Source organism: Ambystoma mexicanum, chromosome 2q (genome assembly GCF_040938575.1).
Source record: "Ambystoma mexicanum isolate Mex_15411 chromosome 2q, UKY_AmexF1_1, whole genome shotgun sequence".
Classification (NCBI taxonomy): domain Eukaryota; kingdom Metazoa; phylum Chordata; class Amphibia; order Caudata; family Ambystomatidae; genus Ambystoma; species Ambystoma mexicanum.
This window is the reverse complement of record NC_090924.1, coordinates 397,911,531-397,930,368: the sequence shown is the minus strand read 5'-3', so window position 1 is coordinate 397,930,368 and position 18,838 is coordinate 397,911,531. Positions and strand designations below refer to the sequence as shown.

Below are 18,838 nucleotides of genomic sequence, written 5' to 3'. Positions count from 1 at the left end.
CCAAGTGGTGAGCCGGCCGGCTCACCACTTAGCATGTTTGAGTGACAGCTAGGCTGGGTGAATGGGGGTTTGCTGCATAAAAGCAGGGCTTTGGGGACTGGAACTTTAGAAGTCGCCACAGGACCAAGAATCCGACGAGGGAAGAGCTGAGCCGACCTGCTTCGACGACACCACCCGGTGGAGCCCTGCTGAACCGTCTCACCACTTTTCCCGACGACCGAGGAGAACTCTTAACGGAGTGGCTCCTTCCCTTGACTGGTGGGGACAACCGGTTTTCACCTTCTTTCCGCTTCTCGAGGTATCTCGTGGCCGCCTTGCCAGTGCCAAGCACCCCGGCAACCGGAACCCCACCACTTTTACCCCAACCACGAAAGTCGGTACAACCCTTTAACCGGAGGACTCCGCGGCTGGTTTCTTCCCGGGCAGTGCAACGACCCTCTTCTTCTGCTCTTCAGCGAGAACTTCTTCTCCCCTGACCGACGTCGAGCCTTGCTACCACTGCCTGGAACAACTGCCACCGCTGGAGGATCCTTTCCGCTTAAGGTACCGTGTTCCGCCTGGCTTCCCTTGCCACCGACTGTACGGGGTAGATTTAGCCCCCGGCTTTCGAACCTGGGAGTGCCTGGAACACCCTGGCTAAACTTTCTAAGCCACTCTAAATTCTTTCTAACTCTTTGCAAGACTTTGAATCCCTAATAACAGTGTGATCTTGGGCACATTTTCGCTCCGGCTACTCTAAGAGTGGGCCCTGCCTAGTGACTTTTGCTCACCTGTGACTTTGTGCTTCTTTGAGCCTATTGCAAGTGTTCTGGACCTTAGAGTGGTGTGTTTAACCCATTTCTGTTTCTTTTTACCCCTTTCTTGAACCTACTAGAGTGTCATCTAACGTTAAGCGCTCACCTCTGTTTTAATTATGTGGTGTTAACCTAGAGTTGTCTAGATAGGAGTAAGGGTTGAAACTGCTTCCATTATAACTGTGTTTGAAGTGTTTTTACTATATTTTGCTAGAGTGATTTCAACTTATGTGTGTTTAATAAATAAATAACTATATACTTTTGAAACCAAGCTCTGGTCAGTGTTTGCTTGTGCTATTGTATTTGAGTACCTATTGTGTATACTTTGCATACTGCCTAACTCTTCTTGAGGGAAGTCTGACTGCTCAGCCACAGCTACCAGGTAAATCTGGGTGGTGCAGACTGCTACCAAGTGGGTTTACTGCTATACCTGTAGTCCTAAATCTTTTGCAGTGGTCCCCAAGGGAACTGCACAGGTTTCTGCCTAACAGCATCATGACAGTTATGTGTTGTTAGTCTGTTGTTGCAATGTGGTGACGTGCGTGCAGATTGCTGTGAAGAGAGGTGATTGTGTGAGTTTCTGTATGTTAAGTATGTGTTTGGTACTCTACTTTGACCACCTAGTTGGCAGGCATGCTGCGTAGTGGGAGCTCTGTGTCGCTCTAATGGTTTGTGTATCTAGATCATATCCTGCTTCCCCTGCCCTGCGGCAGGTGTAGTTTTGGTCACAGCACTTGTCCCTTATGGACCATCCTGTTGGTTGTCCATACCAATCCAAGTTTCCTTTAGGATTGGTGACGTGTGGGGCTGAGTGGGCGGTCGGCGGTGCGCACCCACCCCCACCTTTATAGTGGAGGGGTAGGTTAGGGTTTTTGTTTCCTACAGGGGTATTCACAGGTTTAGTTGTGGACCCTTCTTCCTAGTTGATTCCTCTTGAATCTGGAGCCAGGTTTTGAGTAGTTTTCAAAACTCCAAATGACCCCTTGTGTTGTGTATGTTTTTCGGTAGATTATTTCAGGTCAAGGTTGCCAGGTGAGTGAAAGTTGATCCGAGTTTTCTTTTGTTGTAAGGTTTTGGTACTAGGTGAATGTCGTTGCTTGATCTGAGTGATCTTGTCGGGTGGTAGTTATTTTTTTCTTTAGGGACTCTGCTCCCGGGCCGTGGACTGCTCTGTGCGTTATGCGCATCGCCTTGAACTTTATTCTCTCTTTTATTGGCAACCAGTGTAGCATTTTCAGCGCTGGAGAAATGCGTTCTTTCTGGTAGTCTGAGCAGGAGTCTTGCCGCAGCGTTCTGGATTTGCTCAAGATTTTTGAACCGTTCTGGCATTCCTAGGTATAGGCTGTTGGCATAGTCTTCTCTGGACACAAGTGCGATGATGGAGAGTGTTTTGTTGGTGAAAGAGAGGAATGGTAGGTTGCTCTTTGCTGCGTGTAGGAGGAACAAACATTTGTTGATTATGGCGTTTACTTGTGGTTCAAGTGTTAGTTCATTGTCCGTCAAGACTCCCAGGTATTTTACTATCGTTGATGGAGTCGGTGCTGTACCCAGGTCCGTTGGCCATGGGATGCAGTGGTTGTTTTCCTAGCTTTTAGCTATGATCATTATTTCAGTTTTGCGCGGGTTGAGTTTGAGGTTCATCCAGTTGTAGAGCTCTTGCAGGCAGTTCTGACAAATGTGTTCGCTGGGCGAAAGTCTAACACAGGGCACATGGGGAGATCCTTTTTGGGTACAAGGAAGTACACTGAATAAATACCCTTGTTTACCTGTAGAATTGGGACGACTTCAATCGCGCCCTTTTCTTGCGGGATCCCAACCTCTTGTAGTAGGATCTTCAGATGTTCTGGTGTCATTCGCCCGGACGTTGGTGGCCGGTAGTGAGGTGGTCGGCTGAACTCGATAGAATAACCATGGGTGACGGTCTTGAGCACCCACTGGTCTGTGGCAATTCCCTCCCATGTGTGGAAGAATGAGGTTATATGTCCCCTGACTGGGGAGGCATGGGAGGGGACTTGGAACGGTAAGTCATTTGATTTGAGGCCTGGGAGCCTCTAGGGGTGGTGCTTCTATCCCTTCCTTTGCCACAGCGCTGCCCTCTTGTTTGATATTGGTTAGAGGCAGTTGGCACCCCCTGTCCGAAGGACCACGTAGTTCCCATTCCATACTGATTTTGGAGGGAACGTGGGAAAGTTTGTCTGCAAAACGAGCAGCAAGAATTACTCCCTTGCTCCTGGTAAGGTCTTTGAGCTATCTGAATTAGTGACTTCAGGGTCCTATGTTCCTTCTTGGCAGTCTCTAAAGCCTCATCCACCGCTTTTCCAAACAGGTTAGATTCTTTTACCGGTTTGTTAATGAGGGACGCCCGTGTTTCCGGTTTGAACCCCGAATTCAACCATGCATGCCTTTTCAACAAGGTACCTTGGGCTAGTGTTCTTCCAGCTGTCTCTGCAGCATGCAGAGTGTTTAAGAATGTTTTGATTCACCTGATTTCCCCCCCCCCCCCAACCCCCAGACTAAACCGCTAGCAGGTGTGATTGTGCTGGCTCTGGGACTTTCTGCAGGCCTTCCTGGAGTATATTCCATTGGGTGTCACTGTAACTAGCCAACAATGTGGTATTGTTGGCTAGCCTGGTGAAATAGGCTGCTGCTGTTGTGATGCACTTACCCAGGGCATACAATTTCTTGCAGTGATTTTCCGGTGGTGCCTCTGCATGCCATGGACAAGGGTACCCCTGCTTTTTTCCAAGTCATTGTTACCACTAGGGAATCTAGAGTGGCATGTCCCCGGATGTAGAGTGGGTCAGTAGGCGAGGGGCAGAAAAGTTTCGACCCGTGGGTTATCTGCCCTGGTTTGCAGTGGAGTGAGCAAAGAAGGGGAGATACGTCTTTTGATGGAATTTAGAAGAGGTATCTCCTGACTTGCAGGTGGTTTCTCCTTCAAAATGTCCTGCACGAAATCGGTGTCTTGCACCACCTCTTTTGACAATTTGGAAGTTTTGTGATGCTTTTTTCAGGATAGCACTGAATGCCATCTTGTCATCTATGGGAGATGCCTGTCTTATAGGAGATGTGGAAGGATCCATGCACAATGTGTCTGGGTCAGGGTCAGGGGTATTGGTCAGTGACAGCCATGGTGCTTCACCCACAGATTGAGGGAGTGGTGTATGGGTACTTCAAAGAGATCCTCACCCTGATCATAGGGGTCCTGAGGGGTCTCCTCTGGTTCCGTTAGATCAAACACCACCTCCTGAGGAGTGTGACTGGAGGTCCTTTGGAATTTAGACAGTCTTCGAGGAAGGGGACGAATAATAAAAACGACCAGAGGTCGTGGACAAAGATATTATATTAGCAATATTTTCAAGCTCCGCATAAGGCGAGCAGCTAGCTGGGCAGAAAAAAACGATCTGAAGGACCTCGATGCATGAAGGATCTTGGGTAAACTACACGTCACGTTGGGGACAGTGTTACAAGCACCCCATGTCAACTTCCCCTTTCGACCCTTGAAAGACAAGATACAATACTCTGTGATTACCACTAGATGTCAAACTATATCCACAGCATGTGACTAAGCAGATACCCAAGCATCAGAAATATATATATTGGGAACTACAGCTTATGTAACAGATTTCATGGCAAAATGGTCTTTATTCATAAATAGTATCCAACAAGGGGCATTAATTTACGCAGGAGCCAGAGACAAGGTTAATTTAGGAAACCGGTTAATTTAGGACGACTCACCAACAGCTATACAAACATCAGGAGGAATTGAATCAAGCCTAAATAAACGGTATGATTTGTACCTATACACTGCATTGACTGTGCAAGGACTTCTATTCTGCTCTGTCCAAGACTAACAGAATATGATCTCACTATTGCAGACCGCATAGGACCGGAGAGCTTAGGTGAGGGACTTCTTCAGGTCATTTAATCCTAACTTATCTACATAGGGGAAATGGTTGAGCTGACACCAACTAATGCATGCTCCCCTCTGAAACACTAATTGAAAAGGAACAATTGTGTGTGCACAATCAACCTGCCCACAGCAGTCAGGACTATGAGATACTGAAATCTTACACTCAGTCGTAATCTTCATGTGTAATATTTATGACAAACAGAGAGCACTTTTGAGGAATGTAAACATGCTCATGTATAGGATACTGCATGAGAGATGACATGTAAACATTATATGTTAAAAACTAAATGACAAATACCTTCTACAAATATGTATGGTAATGAGAAGTGACTAATTGTTGCATATATTTACTTTGCTTCATTCACATAACCCAACCCCCACCTCCTGTCAATGGTATGTACTTTTGTTCGTTATGGTTTTATCTGTACCTATGTATGGGAATAACATGAATTGTTTTACAATTAAATGTAACCGGCCTTGAAAAAGACGATCTTGTCGAAACACGTGTTGGCTGTTCATACATGAATTGCAGAGAATAAATTCATGGATAAAGCTTTCTCAAATCGTGTCACTAATAGATCAATTGTGTATTAGAATTGAAACTGATAATTTACATTTAGGCAAAGCGCAAAGTGCTGGTGGTACATAGTTACTAGTATCAGGAGTTGTTACACAATTGGGAAAAAATATGGTTGGGCCTCTAGATGGCTCTCTCAAAGCAGAACGTACACCATGATGTGAGGGCGCTGGATCACACATTGTTTACCTATGAATGAAAATATTAAAGGACGGTTTCCAAATTAGTGAGCCTGAACTTCGAGTACTTGTTAAAAGGTATACCTACATAGCTGGACCGTTAAAGGGGTGGGCGAGTGTGCAGGCATGGGTGTGTACAATGCTAAAAGCATTCACGAATCAGATCTACCGGTAGATGTGTTTGTGGGTCCCAGAACTAGATTAACATGAAATGGCTAGGTTCAAGACTAGAGTCCACTGGGGGACCTGCCTCTACGTCTCAGTGATAGAGTACAACATGCAACATGCCAGACCAGAGTGGCTGGCAGAGATTCACAAATCACTCACATATGTACCTGTTCAGGCTTTTTCCTGGGATCCATGGAGACAAAAAAGATTTCCATCTGTCGCTCCTTGCTGATTGGAAGGGGCACACTCAAGTAGCAGAAAGGGTCAAAGGTCACAGACACCTTGTTGCATTCAGGACACACTAAGGTGGACTTGAAGAGGCCATGAAAAATATCCACAATGATAGAATCATTTCTTCTCTTGTGGTTCCTCCACGCTTCCTCAGCTACCTCCTAAGAGAAAAAAGTACTGTCACAACACAGGAACATAACATTTTTTCCCTCAGCAAGGGGATCTTCAGCAGATACACAAGACAGGGTTGTCTAAAGAGTAGAAATCCATAATATACTGAAAAGTGTGTATGTCTATTTGGATGGTACAAGGGCCGATAGACTGACCCACAGGTATATGGTGTAAAATTTGAAAATTAAAGTTTGAAAGATTGAAGTTTAAAAAAACAAATAAAAAAACATGTGTACCCCAAAGGTGAGCACAAATTAGGATGTGTGGTTGCAGTGGGAGGAAATGGTGAGGTGCCAACTCATTTTAATATTAAATAACTTTTTTAGTTTTAAGGAAAGGAGGATGTACGCTCCAAAGCAGCAGAGTAGTGCCACCCCCACACCCCATAGTATTGTTAAAATAACACGACTGTAGGATATGGTACAAGAATTAGGGAACAGAAGAGAAGACAGAACAGCTGAATGTCAAGAGCACAGCAGAAGGAAAAGTATAATGGTCAAATGACATGCACAAAGAAACAAAAAGATGTATTACCTGTAAGTACAGCAGTTCTCCAATATTGGTATATCTTACATATATGCATGTTTTGAACAATATTCATCGTCAGGTTAGGAATCATCCACTGCAGTTTAAAATGAGCAGCAATAGTAAAGTGAAAAAGGCAGCACTCTAATCAATCCACCTCCTTTTGGGCTACCTGCCCTGAACAGATTGGGCAGAGTTGGAGACGTTCCAGCACCGTAGGTCATATTCAGATTACAACCATGCAGAGTTACTGCATCTAGGCCCCTGAGCAAAAGAGGGAGTTAGGTGGGTTGTTGACATAAGAATCTACAAGAGATGTGAAAGCTGGCAAACTGTAGTAACAATTAAGTAACCATTTAATTCTCCAGTGATAGATCTTTCACAGATTCACATGCTTTGATCAGATATATCCATTTAATGACAGTCAAACCGAGGGAATTGAAGGCAATGAAGATACAATAGAGGTCCACCTTAATTAAAGGGATGTTGCAGCACTGCTAGTTCATCCTCCATATAATGTCTGGACTGCACATCCAGGCTGTTGATAAAGATGTGAGGCATCGTGTTGGAGCATAATTCAATTTTTGGGGCTCTCTTGTCCCATTTTATGGAATCCCTAAACTCTTTGTGTTTACTTTGCTGGTTTTCAAGGGTATTTGGCTGTATCTGTATGTACAGGGAGATTTGTAGTGATGTGCTCCTGTCTCTGCCTCCCTTTTCTTGATGTGGGGTAGTCTGGTAACAGCTGCATTTAATTTTTGGCTTCACCAATGGATTAAGCAACTTTTACTGCATTAGAGGCAAAATGGGTCAACATGGTAGTCATTTGGGTACTCATCCATTTTGGAAGACCTGCTCCTAGATATTTTGCTTTGTGGTCTATCGGCAGGGACCACGAGGAAGGACTAAAATGGCTGATGTGCAGGCATGTGCTGATTCTTAGCTCAGCCCTGTACCCTATAGAGTGGTTCAAACCGGGCTCTTCTGCTTTTCTGTGCCAGAAATGCACAATGCACCTCCTGTGTGGGTGTACCAACCCAGTGTGTTTGGTGGCATGCGTGTGCTGCCCTTCATGTAATTGGAGGGCAGGCTGAGGCCTGCTATGGGAGACCCCGTGCATTACTTATCTGAATTGTTAGAGGACTGCTGCGAAGGTGGGCTGCGGGTCATGATTTGACCATACTTCCTGCTGGAATCCCATCTTGGACATGTCCCCCTTCTCCTAGTCATCTTAGATGGTTGGACTGCTTTTCCCATCTTGGGAAACTTTACTAGCCGTTGATGTACTGTGTACATGAAACATTATCTTGGATCAAGCGCCTCTAGGAAGGAAGTTGCTTCAGTTCGATATTATGCTATCCTTGGTTGTCTCCAACTGCTGCTCCAACCATGGGACAGTTCTCATCTGGCTGGCTGTCCCTCTTACCCCTTGAGCGGTCTGGATTCCCTTGGTCAGGTTCCCGTGTCTTCATGGTGACTTCGCCGTTGCTTCTGGGTACCCGAGTTATTAATCTTTTCAACCACCAGGGTCATCGCTGGCCAAAGGTTGAAGCCCATGTGCATCGGATCCCTTTCACAGACAAGTACTGATACCTTATATACTTGTCCCCAGGATCTGGTGTCTCAATTAGTCATTTGTATTGTCAGTGGTGCCATAGATTTAGGAGTATTGGGGTTACGCAGGGATCATTACATATTACCATTGAGTGCATTGGTGGTATCCTGCTCTGCTTCCATCATTCTCCGTTGAAACAAAGCTCCTATTTTGGGGGAATGTAGGGATCCATTTTAAGGCCCCTCAACTTTCAGTTTTTCCCCTTATTTTCCATGGCTCACCGATTTTCTTTGATGGCCAGAGGGACTTCTGATGTTCGCTGCCATTGCAAACCTTCTTAAGGTAAATGGAATTAAAAGGTGGCCAGTCCCAGGGGTGCATCTCAGTCACCCTAGGGCACAGATCGGGTGCCTATCACCCAACATGAGTTTTAGGGAGTGGGTGGGTGGCAGTAATACTTTAGTTTTGGCTTTGTTAGGGGTGCAAGCCATTTCACTGCATTGATAGCTCGTTGTAGCCTTTTGGTAACCATTGGGTCCACCAATTAATTGTTTTCCAAATCCTGCTTCTGTCACTTTGTACATTAGGGCTCCCTTTGTTCAGAGCAGCCAAAAGGTGGCATTAAAATGGCTGTTCTGACCATGTGGGCTCTTTGCGAGTCCAAAATAGGTGCCCCCATATTGGTTTCAAATGATTTTGGGCAGTTTGTCACTGAACGCTCAGTCTCACTTCCTGTAGGAGTAGTTCTGGCTAAGTGGCAGTCATACTGACCAACCAGAATGGTTGGTACTCTGACCTTCTGTCCAAGACCCTCTAGTGAATGGCCAAAGGTCAGACCTTTTTTTGCAGTCGACTTGAGATACTGCCTGGCCCCCACTTCTCACCGTTTTCTCACCTTTTTGCCATATACAGTCCTTACTTGGGTAAAATGGCTGGGGCTAATCTCGGTTTGGGCTTTTTTGCCAATATAGGTCCAGCCTTCGCTTCCTGAAGACTCCTGCTGCCTCTTCACATCTGCTTGGTAAAGCCTTTTATGCTGGAGCAGTTTTCTGGGCAGTTTACTACCTTATGCCGCCTTTTCCTGCCAGGATCTCCCACTTGGCTGCAGGTTGCACTGTTGTCAAGAAGGGTGCTAAAACTTCAACACCTAGACACATCTGCTTCGGACATCAGATTGCTTACAATCATATCTCCATCCTGGGACTTGTTTTCTTCTGAGCTGCCTACCTTCTTTATCCACTGAGTTGCTGGGAGCCATCTTTGCAGGTTTACTTGCCTTCCTCATGCTTCCTTGCCAAAATGTTCACTTCAGGCTTGAAGGTTTGCTTCATGGGAAGAACCTGTGTTGCTTTTCTGGGTCATCTCTAACTAAGGGTGCTCATGCTTGGGGACCTGATCCAGAAAACTGCACCTGCAAAGTCATACTGTGTTTTGTGTGTGTTGCTGGAGCCATTCGTGCAGCAACTGCTGATGCTAGAGCATACCATTGGGTCCGGGGGTGGGTGATTATTCCCAATGCTCACCCTTATGGGTCCCTCGTATTTGAGTTTGAGATACTTTGGAGGCAAATTGCAACTGCGTTTCCTACAGACTTATTGGGGGTCTTCCAGCTCTGCTGAAGCACCCTCCAGCTTCGGGTTCATCCATCAACCTCTGGCTCTCTTCACTGGTGTCTCCTCTGGTCTGGTCTTACCTGGGGTTGTTGGACGCAGAATCTGCATCTATGGTGATTAACTAATTTTTTTTTAAAAAAGGAGGATGGTCACTTCACTTTAATTCCATTGATTCCTATTGCACTTACAACCTGCACTGCAACGCTTAAATTTACTGTGGTGGTAGTAATCTTCACCTGGACATTTTTCCAGTGCACACAAGCTTCCAAAGGCCTATTTGCTTTCTTGTGACAGTAGGCGACGGGTGCAAAGACCCATCTTGTGAATCCTTGCTTTGAGATACCCAATACCTTGTTGGGCAGGTGTGAAGGCATCATGAAGTAAAAAACAGACAACAGATTCAACTTTCTATTAAATGTTTTATTTACTTTGTTAAGCAAGATTGTATGCAGTACCCTGTGGGAGACTGCACCAGCCATGTCCTCTTTCCAATAGTTAACCCCAACCTTTGGTATACGCATGTACTACACAAGTTGGTAGAGTGACTGAGCAGCCAGGCTTTTCTCAAGAGGGTTCAATGTGAGCTGTAGGGTTGCAACATATTTTCACAGTGACAAGTATCCAAATAACGCACTCAAGGTTTCTTGATTAAACCGTTATTTATTACATTGTCAGTTTGAATAAGCCTTCTTTAGAAGGGAGCAAATATGTAACACTTAAATATACTTCAAAATACACACTCAGTTTCGGTAAATCAGTAGATAAACATTTGGGATGGCACACAGACACTCTAGGACACTGCAGACATTGAATATATATATATCTATCACTGGTACATTTAGAGCAACACCGAGTTTGGTAAGTTTTTTGTTCAAAAATCACTGTTGGGCCACAAGCTGGGAGGCTTGCGATGGGCAAAGCTGCAAGAAACTCTGCAAAAGGCAGCAAATGCAAGTCTCAACTGAGAGCTAGCAAGCTACACAACAAGAGCTAAGTGGCGCCCTTTAGTTAACAGCACCTTAGTTCTGAAGAAATTGGTTCCAGCTGGCTTCTATATGTTTGTAACTAACTTTCAGCGCATGCTTTTTTAAGAATGTTGAGCTCATTTTTGTGCTTTTAAACTGTTAAAACGTTTATGTGCATTTTAATACTGTGAATGAGACTAGGAGTGATTTAACTCTTGTCATTTTAGGCATCATGCAGAATTTATTGACGTGTGTTTTTTTTTTTAAAAAGTGGGAACTAAGGGAGCAGCAATTTTGGTGAGCCTTTAGCTCCGTGAATGCAGTAACGCTGTTACAGCATTCTTCTTGCGCTGTCTAGTGATCATTGTGATCCCAAAGCTTACCTTCATAACAGGCTTGCCGTGTGGGGACTGCAACTCCCAGCAGCCTCTCTTGTCGCGTACCCGTGTTGTCATCGGGACGCGACACAGGTTATAATTGGATCGCGTCAGCGAAGCGCTGACGCGAAGCCTGTTTTAGCCTGTTTCTGCCTGGTTCAGCGTTCGGCGGGAGATGCTGCTGGTTGCAGCCTACACCTGGTAAGTTACCTCTAGAGAGGTTATTTTGGTTTTTAGCTTTAGCTCTTCTTGGGGTATACCTACCTTGATTATATACAATGAGGTGTTTTGTTTATAATAGCGCACAGTTGAAACACCTTGATAATTCTCATGGCTCTATCACTTTGAGAGCATTAAATAAAATCAGGACTGCACAAATCTATAAACCCCCCATTCGAACCTGCAAAATGAACGCCGCAAGGATAGAAAGCTATCAAGCAGCACTACTAAGTGCTAGATCAGCTGGGGCACATACCACAGAAATTGCGGAAGTTATTCTTTCCTATGATTTAGACATACTTCTAGTTACTGAAACATGGTTCACTGACTACCCTCCTAGTATATTTCATGAGTTGGTTCCAGATGGCTGATTTAAACATATCAACAGGACTTTGAAAAAGGGAGGAGGCATTGCCGTTATTCATAAAGCTACGTTAGCCATCTCACACCTACATATGCTGGATTGGGGTGACGGCTCGCAAGTTGGACATCTGACTTTTCAGATCTCCCCAAAATCCAGTATTCACATAATACTGGCCTACAGACCCCCCGGCCCTTGCAAACAATTTCTAGCGAACTTGGATATTTTCTTAGTACTGAGGGGACGAAATATAAGGAACTGATCCTTGTAGGTGATTGTAATATATGGCTTGATGACAGAACAAAACCAGACTCTATGGAACTCTAGGAGCTGTCTATTATCCATGACCTCCACCCGTTGGGAGCCCAACCCTCACATATAAAGGGTCACTGTCTAGACGTAATTATATCACAAGGCAGCTGTACCACTCTGAAGGAGATTGTGCCAATTTTTTGGTCAGACCATTTTATTAAATTTTTTACGTTGAGTACACCCACCCAGGTCAAAATTAGTAGCAAAAACAGACAGGCCCTTCAATCGCGAAAAGCCAGAGATTTAGATAAAATTATTGGCACTGAACTCTCTAGGCTTCTGGCGTGTACAGATCCCACAGCATCCTGTGAGGACTTTTTTTCAACAGGCTTTTCAGCCTTAAGTATTATATGTAATGAAATAGCTCCCCTAAAACCAAAGTCCAAGAAGATCTCTCAACCTTGGTTTTCAGCTGATCTACAACATTTACGCAAAGTAACCGGCAGGTCCAATCAGATCTGGCTCAAGAGGCCAACCCCGGAGAATAAAATTCTGGCCAAAAATGCTTTGTCAGAATATAAGATGGCCATTTTTTTGGCCAAGAAAGACTTCCTGGGAAAAAAAATTACAATCTGCTAATAACCAATCGAGAGAACTATTTTCTATTATATTTAATTTTTGTAATCCTATTTGTAAAAACGCTGTGTCTGATTCTTCTGCAGCACGAGCTAATCTTTTTAACTCTTTCTTTATAGATAAGATTGAGCGAATAAGGTCAGAAATCAAGCTAACAGCTCCTGAAAATTCATCAGCACATGCTAAACCACAAGTGGATGAATTAAACATCTTATCAAATCAGATCTCACCATCTGTTTTTGATTTTCACCCAGTCACCGAAGAAGACATTTTCCCAATCATTAGTGCCCTTAAACCTACAATTGATTCTCTCTCTCCTCTACCAGCTTATGCAGCAAAGAAGTTGGCACATGATCTTACCCCATTCATTGCGACCTTTGTTAATAAGTCAGTACAGGAAGGGATCGTTCCAGAGAGTTTGAAATTATCAATTGTCTCACCTCTACTGAAGAAACCATCTTTGGATGTCGAGGTGCTGCAAAACTATCGTCCTATTGCAGGCTTACCATGGCCACCTAAGGTACTTGAAAAAGTTGTTACCAACCAGCTTCAGAAATTTGTCGAACAAAAATTATTGTTGGACAAATTTCAGTCTGGTTTTCGTCCAAAATATGGAACTGAGACTGCCTTGTTGGTAGTACAGGACGAACTGTTAAAGGCTGCGGACCAAGGGGAGCTTACCCTCCTGGTCATGCTGGATGTGTCCGCGGCCTTTGATACAGTGAATCATCAAATTCTTTTGGACCGCCTGCAGGAGGTTGGAAAAGTATCTGATTTAGCACTGAGGTGGTTTAGGTCTTTTCTGACTAACCGTCAACAGCGGGTGAGAGTGGGGGAGTTCCTGTCAGACCTTATTTGCTCGAGATGTGGGGTCCTGCAGGGATCCTCCCTGTCGCCACTGTTGTTTAATCTGTATATTCGGCCACTACTTGAGATTCGGAGACGCTATGGGTTGAATTTTCACTCATATGCTGATGACACCCAGATCTTCATACGAATTGGCAACTTTCAGGAAGCTTTTAACAAACTGGGGCTTTGCCTGGAGGAAATAGGCAGCTGGATGTCCCAGAATTACTTGCAACTTAATGCTGCTAAAACTGAATTGATTCTATTTGGACCAAAAAATCAGTTGTTGGCAGCTAAGAAGTTGCCTTTTCCATCACTTCTGGGCAAGAGTTTAAAATTTGTATCAAAAGTAAAAAATGTGGGTTGTATGTGGCAAGAAGACCTGGGCTGTGACGCCCAGGTGGGAGCTAAGACAAAAGCAGTACATTTCATTCTTCGAATGCTCCGTCAAGCACTCCCCTACATACCAACCAAAGATCATGCTTCTGTGGTCGGAGCTCTTACCAGTGCCCACTTGGACTATTGTAACAGTCAATTGTTGGGCATTCCTACTAAACAGCTTCATCGGCTTCAGAGGGCGCAAAATGCGGCCATCAGACTGATATTTAGACTGAAGAAAACTGATCATGTCTCACCTTTTCGCCAAAAGTTGCATTGGCTACCAGTCGAAGATCCCATTAAATTTAAGACAGCCTGTATTGTCTATGAATGTGTCAATGGCCTGGCTCCCCTGTATTTACAAGAGCTAATACAGCCATACCAACCCATGAGACAATTGCGATCTTGTGATAGAAATCTTTTAACCATTCCTTACTCGGCTTTTAGAACCAGAGGTGACAGAAGATTCTCTGTCTTTGGTCCCAGGATGTGGAATTCGTTGCCGCAATACCTAAGAACCATGAGCTCACTTCTTCAATTTCGCCAGGCACTGAAGACTTTCCTTTTTAGGTAGTTGTCCCCATTTCATCTGGGATCCTTTTCAACGTTGTTGCTACCTTCAGCTGTGTCATCTGCGCCGACATACGGTTTATTTCGTTTGGTGCGCTTTACAAATGTAAAAAAATCAAAATCAAATCAAAATTCTATTCCTGTTGTAGTATGGCAGATCCTGTTGTTCCTGGGCCTCAGTCATGGGGACAAGAGGGAGGATGTCTGGGGACTCCTGCACTACGATTCGAAGTTCGGCGGCAGCAATGGGCAAAGTTCAGATCAGCGGCACTTCGGGCTTTCAGCTTATCGCAAATAGCACCACTGCAGTTCTCGGATACCTTCTGGGCTTTCCTTGCTTCTGGGGTCCAGCACTCTATTGAGGTGGCTCAGGCTTGGTTAGCCCTGCTTCAAGGGAGTCCGGAGGATCATCCTGGAGCTCGGGTCTGACTCAAAAACGATGCACTCGATTTTGGTGTTCTCATCACCTGGCATTCGGTTCCTGCAGCAGCAGTGGAAGTACAGCCAGCAGAGAGGATTTCCAGTCGAGTTAGTCTTGGGGTCGATTGGTCCCACCAACCCAAGGGGAGTTCCTTTGCAGGGCTTCTCTAGTCAAAGCGAATTCGGAGCTTCACCGCTGCAGCAGGGATTCACCAGGCAAACCAACGGTCCAGGAGTTGCAGCAAGCTTCTCTTCCAAGTTCTTCTTCGGATTCCTTCGTCCAGTGGTCGACTGCCTTCCAAGCCAAAAGCCAAGCATGTAATGCACAAATTAAATCCTTATTTATTTTTGTCTAAAAGTTCTTTATTCTGGACGATATACCACTCATATCACGCCCTTCTCCTGGAACCCCCCCCCCCCCCCCGGTCACACTGAAGCAGGAACCGGGCTGGTTGTCAAAGTTAAAATATTTATTCATGTATTTACAATTTAATCACACTAGGTTTTAATGGGTACACAATCACCAATAGGGTGATGTAACACTGAATAATCTCTTTAATACACAAGGAGTAGTAGTGAGCAGAACAATTCAGCACAGAAATAATACTTGTCTGTGTGTTCAGATCATATGGCACTGTGGTTCGAGGTTCCCCCTGCACGCCCCTCAATCCCCAATAGGCAATGTAAGGAGATTAGAGGAGAGAGCAGGTATTCAGGAATGGCAGAGAATTCAACAGTATATCAATCCCACGTTCCCCCTTTCCAACACAAGAAAAAACAGAATGCACTGTCAAGCTGTCTGAATGGCTTTTAAAGTTATCCTTAGAATGGACTGGGCAAAAACACCAAATATGATCTAAATTTGCATAAGTTGTTGTAAAGTCTTATGGGAGACGCTTTGGATAGTTGCACACAAACACAAGCAAAGATTTAATACCAACAAACAATTTGAGTTGGAAGCAATCAAAAGCTGTTTTACACGTGTTGGAGTTTCCCAAAAACGAAATTCGGTGCAAACTTTTCACTGCGCGATAATCGCGATAACGGGAGAACCGTATGGATTTGGAATGCGGTTTTAGATGCGATTTAAAGCTGTGGATGTTAGCTACAAGCAGCATTTTGTTTCTAGCACAAAAACAGAGGGAGTTGTGCACGTTTTAGTGGAAATCGTTTTTTCGAGATAGGCGCAAGAATGGGAAACAGGAATCCACTTTTAAAATGACAAATGGATTTCTTACACTAGAGGATGACTAGGAACAAAACGAATTCCACACAGGTACACAGCCACTTGATCAGAATGATTGCCTGCAGAGGAAACTCGCCTTCTTCGGATGAGAAAAGATCAGCGCAAAGATAGTTTTAGCAATACTAATACAGAGGAAGATAGGATGGTTTGGATAGAGAGTTCAGACAATTCAAAAATGCTCCTAACACAGGTTCTGAATACAAGATAGGATTGTTTTTAGATGGGGATTAACTAAGCAAGGTACATATGCTAGTGACACAGTTCCATCTATAGATACTCACTAGATATGTTTTTAAACGGAACCGTCAGGATTCTGGTCAGGGAATTGGATCTGGTTCTAGGACAGACAGCTGGGCACATCGGATTGGATCTGCAATCTGCAAAGCACTCTGGTCACAGCACGGCACAGGACTGGATTGGATCTGCCCTTCTTGGTTCTGATAATTATTTCATCAGGCAAGCAGTACAGCGCAGCCTGGCTGTATTTTGATGCTTCCTTTGAGGTTTGTGGGGTTCTGGAATTTGAAGCCTAGCTGAAAATGGTTCAGCTATGCAATGTGTTTCTGCTTTGCCAAGTTCCGGGAGTCTGGAGCAAGGAAGATGTAGAGTTCAGCAGCAGGGTGCTCCGCCAGTATCAGGATAGTGAGTGAATCGGTCTGTCTTTTTGAGTGGTGAGCTGTCTCTATTTATGCTGATAAAGGGGGTGTGTGGGCTGGTTTATCCTAAACTCACCCCTTTGACAGGTGATTGGGTCAGAGACTCCCCTCCACCTTGATAGGAGGAAACAGTGTCACCTTTATGGTGTGATTTTATGAGGCAGAGCATCCACCCCATGCCCCTTGAACACAAAATCTACTTTTGGAACAATACATATTTACACATGTACAACCTCTATAACAATCACATATACAGATTACATATTTTATATAGCAGCTATCCCTCAAAACCCTGTAGCTGTGGGATCTTGTCTCGGCTTTTCACAGAATTTTGCCCTTTTCATCAGGAACACAATGTCCAATTCTTAAGCAAATTTCTACAAGTGTGCGCGTTTAACAGGGGCATACGTGCGTAAAGTTTCATACTTCTAGCAGAAATACATTGTGTAAAATCACATTTCTTGCCCTTTCTCTCCAGAACATGTCACACGATTTTGTCGCCTCTTGAAACGTGCAGCCAAAATTTAGATTCACAAATCTGTTATTTTCATATTCTTCACAATTCTAAACAGTAAGTTATCCGTCTTTTTAAAATGTGTTCTTTGTCCTTGTTAAGCAACAAATGGTTGTTTTAGGTCCACCACTTGGTCTCTCCCTGGAAGCCCAGGAGCCATCCCCAATGTTTGCTCTTGGCAGAGGCCATTTACGACTGTCCTCACACATCGCATTTCCTTAGTAGCAGCTTTTCATGGTTACCTTTTGCCTCTGTAGACCAAGTTCTTTCCAAACCCTTTAATTACCATTTGGGTGTGATTTCCTGGTGGGGGGAAAGGCCATCCTTCTGTGGAGAAACCTGATATTCCAGTTTGGTAGCTTTTAGCCAGGCTTGATTTAATTGTTAATTCTGGTGCATTTTCCCTTAGCTTAAAATAAACTTGTGATTTCAAAATAGCAGCTACAATACTTATTCAAGATTTTAAACAATAGGATCAAAACAATCACAAAATGGGTTACTCTCAGTAACAGGCCTCTTAGATTGCAAACATTTGATTTCAGTTTATATACATGTTTAAAGTTTAATCAGGCAGGCTCCTGACAGCTGTCATTCAGGCGGCCCAGGGTAATGCACCCATAGATTTTTGACAAATCCACAGACAGGCCACTTTTGCTGTGGAAATCCCTTTATGCTTTCAGCTTTTCAGGTGCTTGCAAGTTCACAATGATTTCTTAACCCCTTAAGTGCCACCGACGAGCCGGCTCCTCAGTGGAAACCACTCTAGGTTGCCACCGACGAGCCGGCTCATCGGTTTTGGCACTCTGCTTTGCTCGATCCCTGCAACGCAGGGTTCGAGGAAAACTGTAATCCAACCGCCGGGCTATGTGTCCCCCCTCACTGCCAGGGGGCTGGATTACCTTCAGTTTCACGTCGGCGTGCGTAAAGCACGTCGGCATGATAGTGAAAGTAATTTTCACCTCAGCAGCCATTTCGGGCTGCTGCAGTGAAAACCGAAGGTGAGTGATCACCTTCCTCCGCCTCGATCTCCGGCTGTATTTCAAGCCGGAGATCGAGGTGGGTATCAGGGGAGATTCTCCCCTTCACAACGTTACCCATTCCACAGCGCTAGAGACCCCTGGGGGCAGATGATCACTGCCCCCAGGGGTGAAAAAAAATGAAAAAAAAGGCGAGGGAAGGGGGCGGTGGGAGGGGGTTTGGGGCCCTGGGGCCCACTAGGCCACCAGGGATATAGGAAATAGTGGTGTCCCTGGAAAGGGGAGGTTCTCCCCTTTCCAAGGACACCACTTATATGACGCATTGCTGGTCACAGATCAGCGCAGAGAGCTCGATCCGTGATCTGCAACTAATGGACCACCATGGAAACGTTTGAGACATGGGGGCTGAGGGGGGCTGCTTACTGCTGCTTCAAGTAAGCAGCCCTCTTCCCCCCCTGCCCCCAAAGCATGGGGGCACATATGTGCACAACCCTGGGGGCAGATGGCTGATCATCTGCCCCCAGGGAAGGGGGGCAAACAAAAAAAAAATAGAACGGGGGTCGGGGGCCTGGGATTTTTTTGCCCACAAATGGTGGTGACCCTCCCCCTCCCACACCAAGTGGAAAGGGGGGCCACCCCTTGTAACCCTCCCTGGGGGCAGACTTATGGCCCCAGGCAGGAGTACATGAGGTGAC

General features: G+C 45.0%; 1 protein-coding gene across 1 annotated transcript in view; it reads right to left on the bottom strand.

Annotated features, from left to right (window-relative positions):
- Positions 1 to 18,838, bottom strand: part of USP11 (ubiquitin specific peptidase 11) — a 2,050,211-nt gene that overhangs the window by 1,222,116 nt on the left and 809,257 nt on the right. Inside the window, exon 10 of the mRNA XM_069647415.1 lies at positions 5,799 to 6,023. Within this exon, the coding sequence (XP_069503516.1) occupies positions 5,799 to 6,023 (225 nt within the window). The remainder of the gene's footprint in view (positions 1 to 5,798; positions 6,024 to 18,838) is intronic.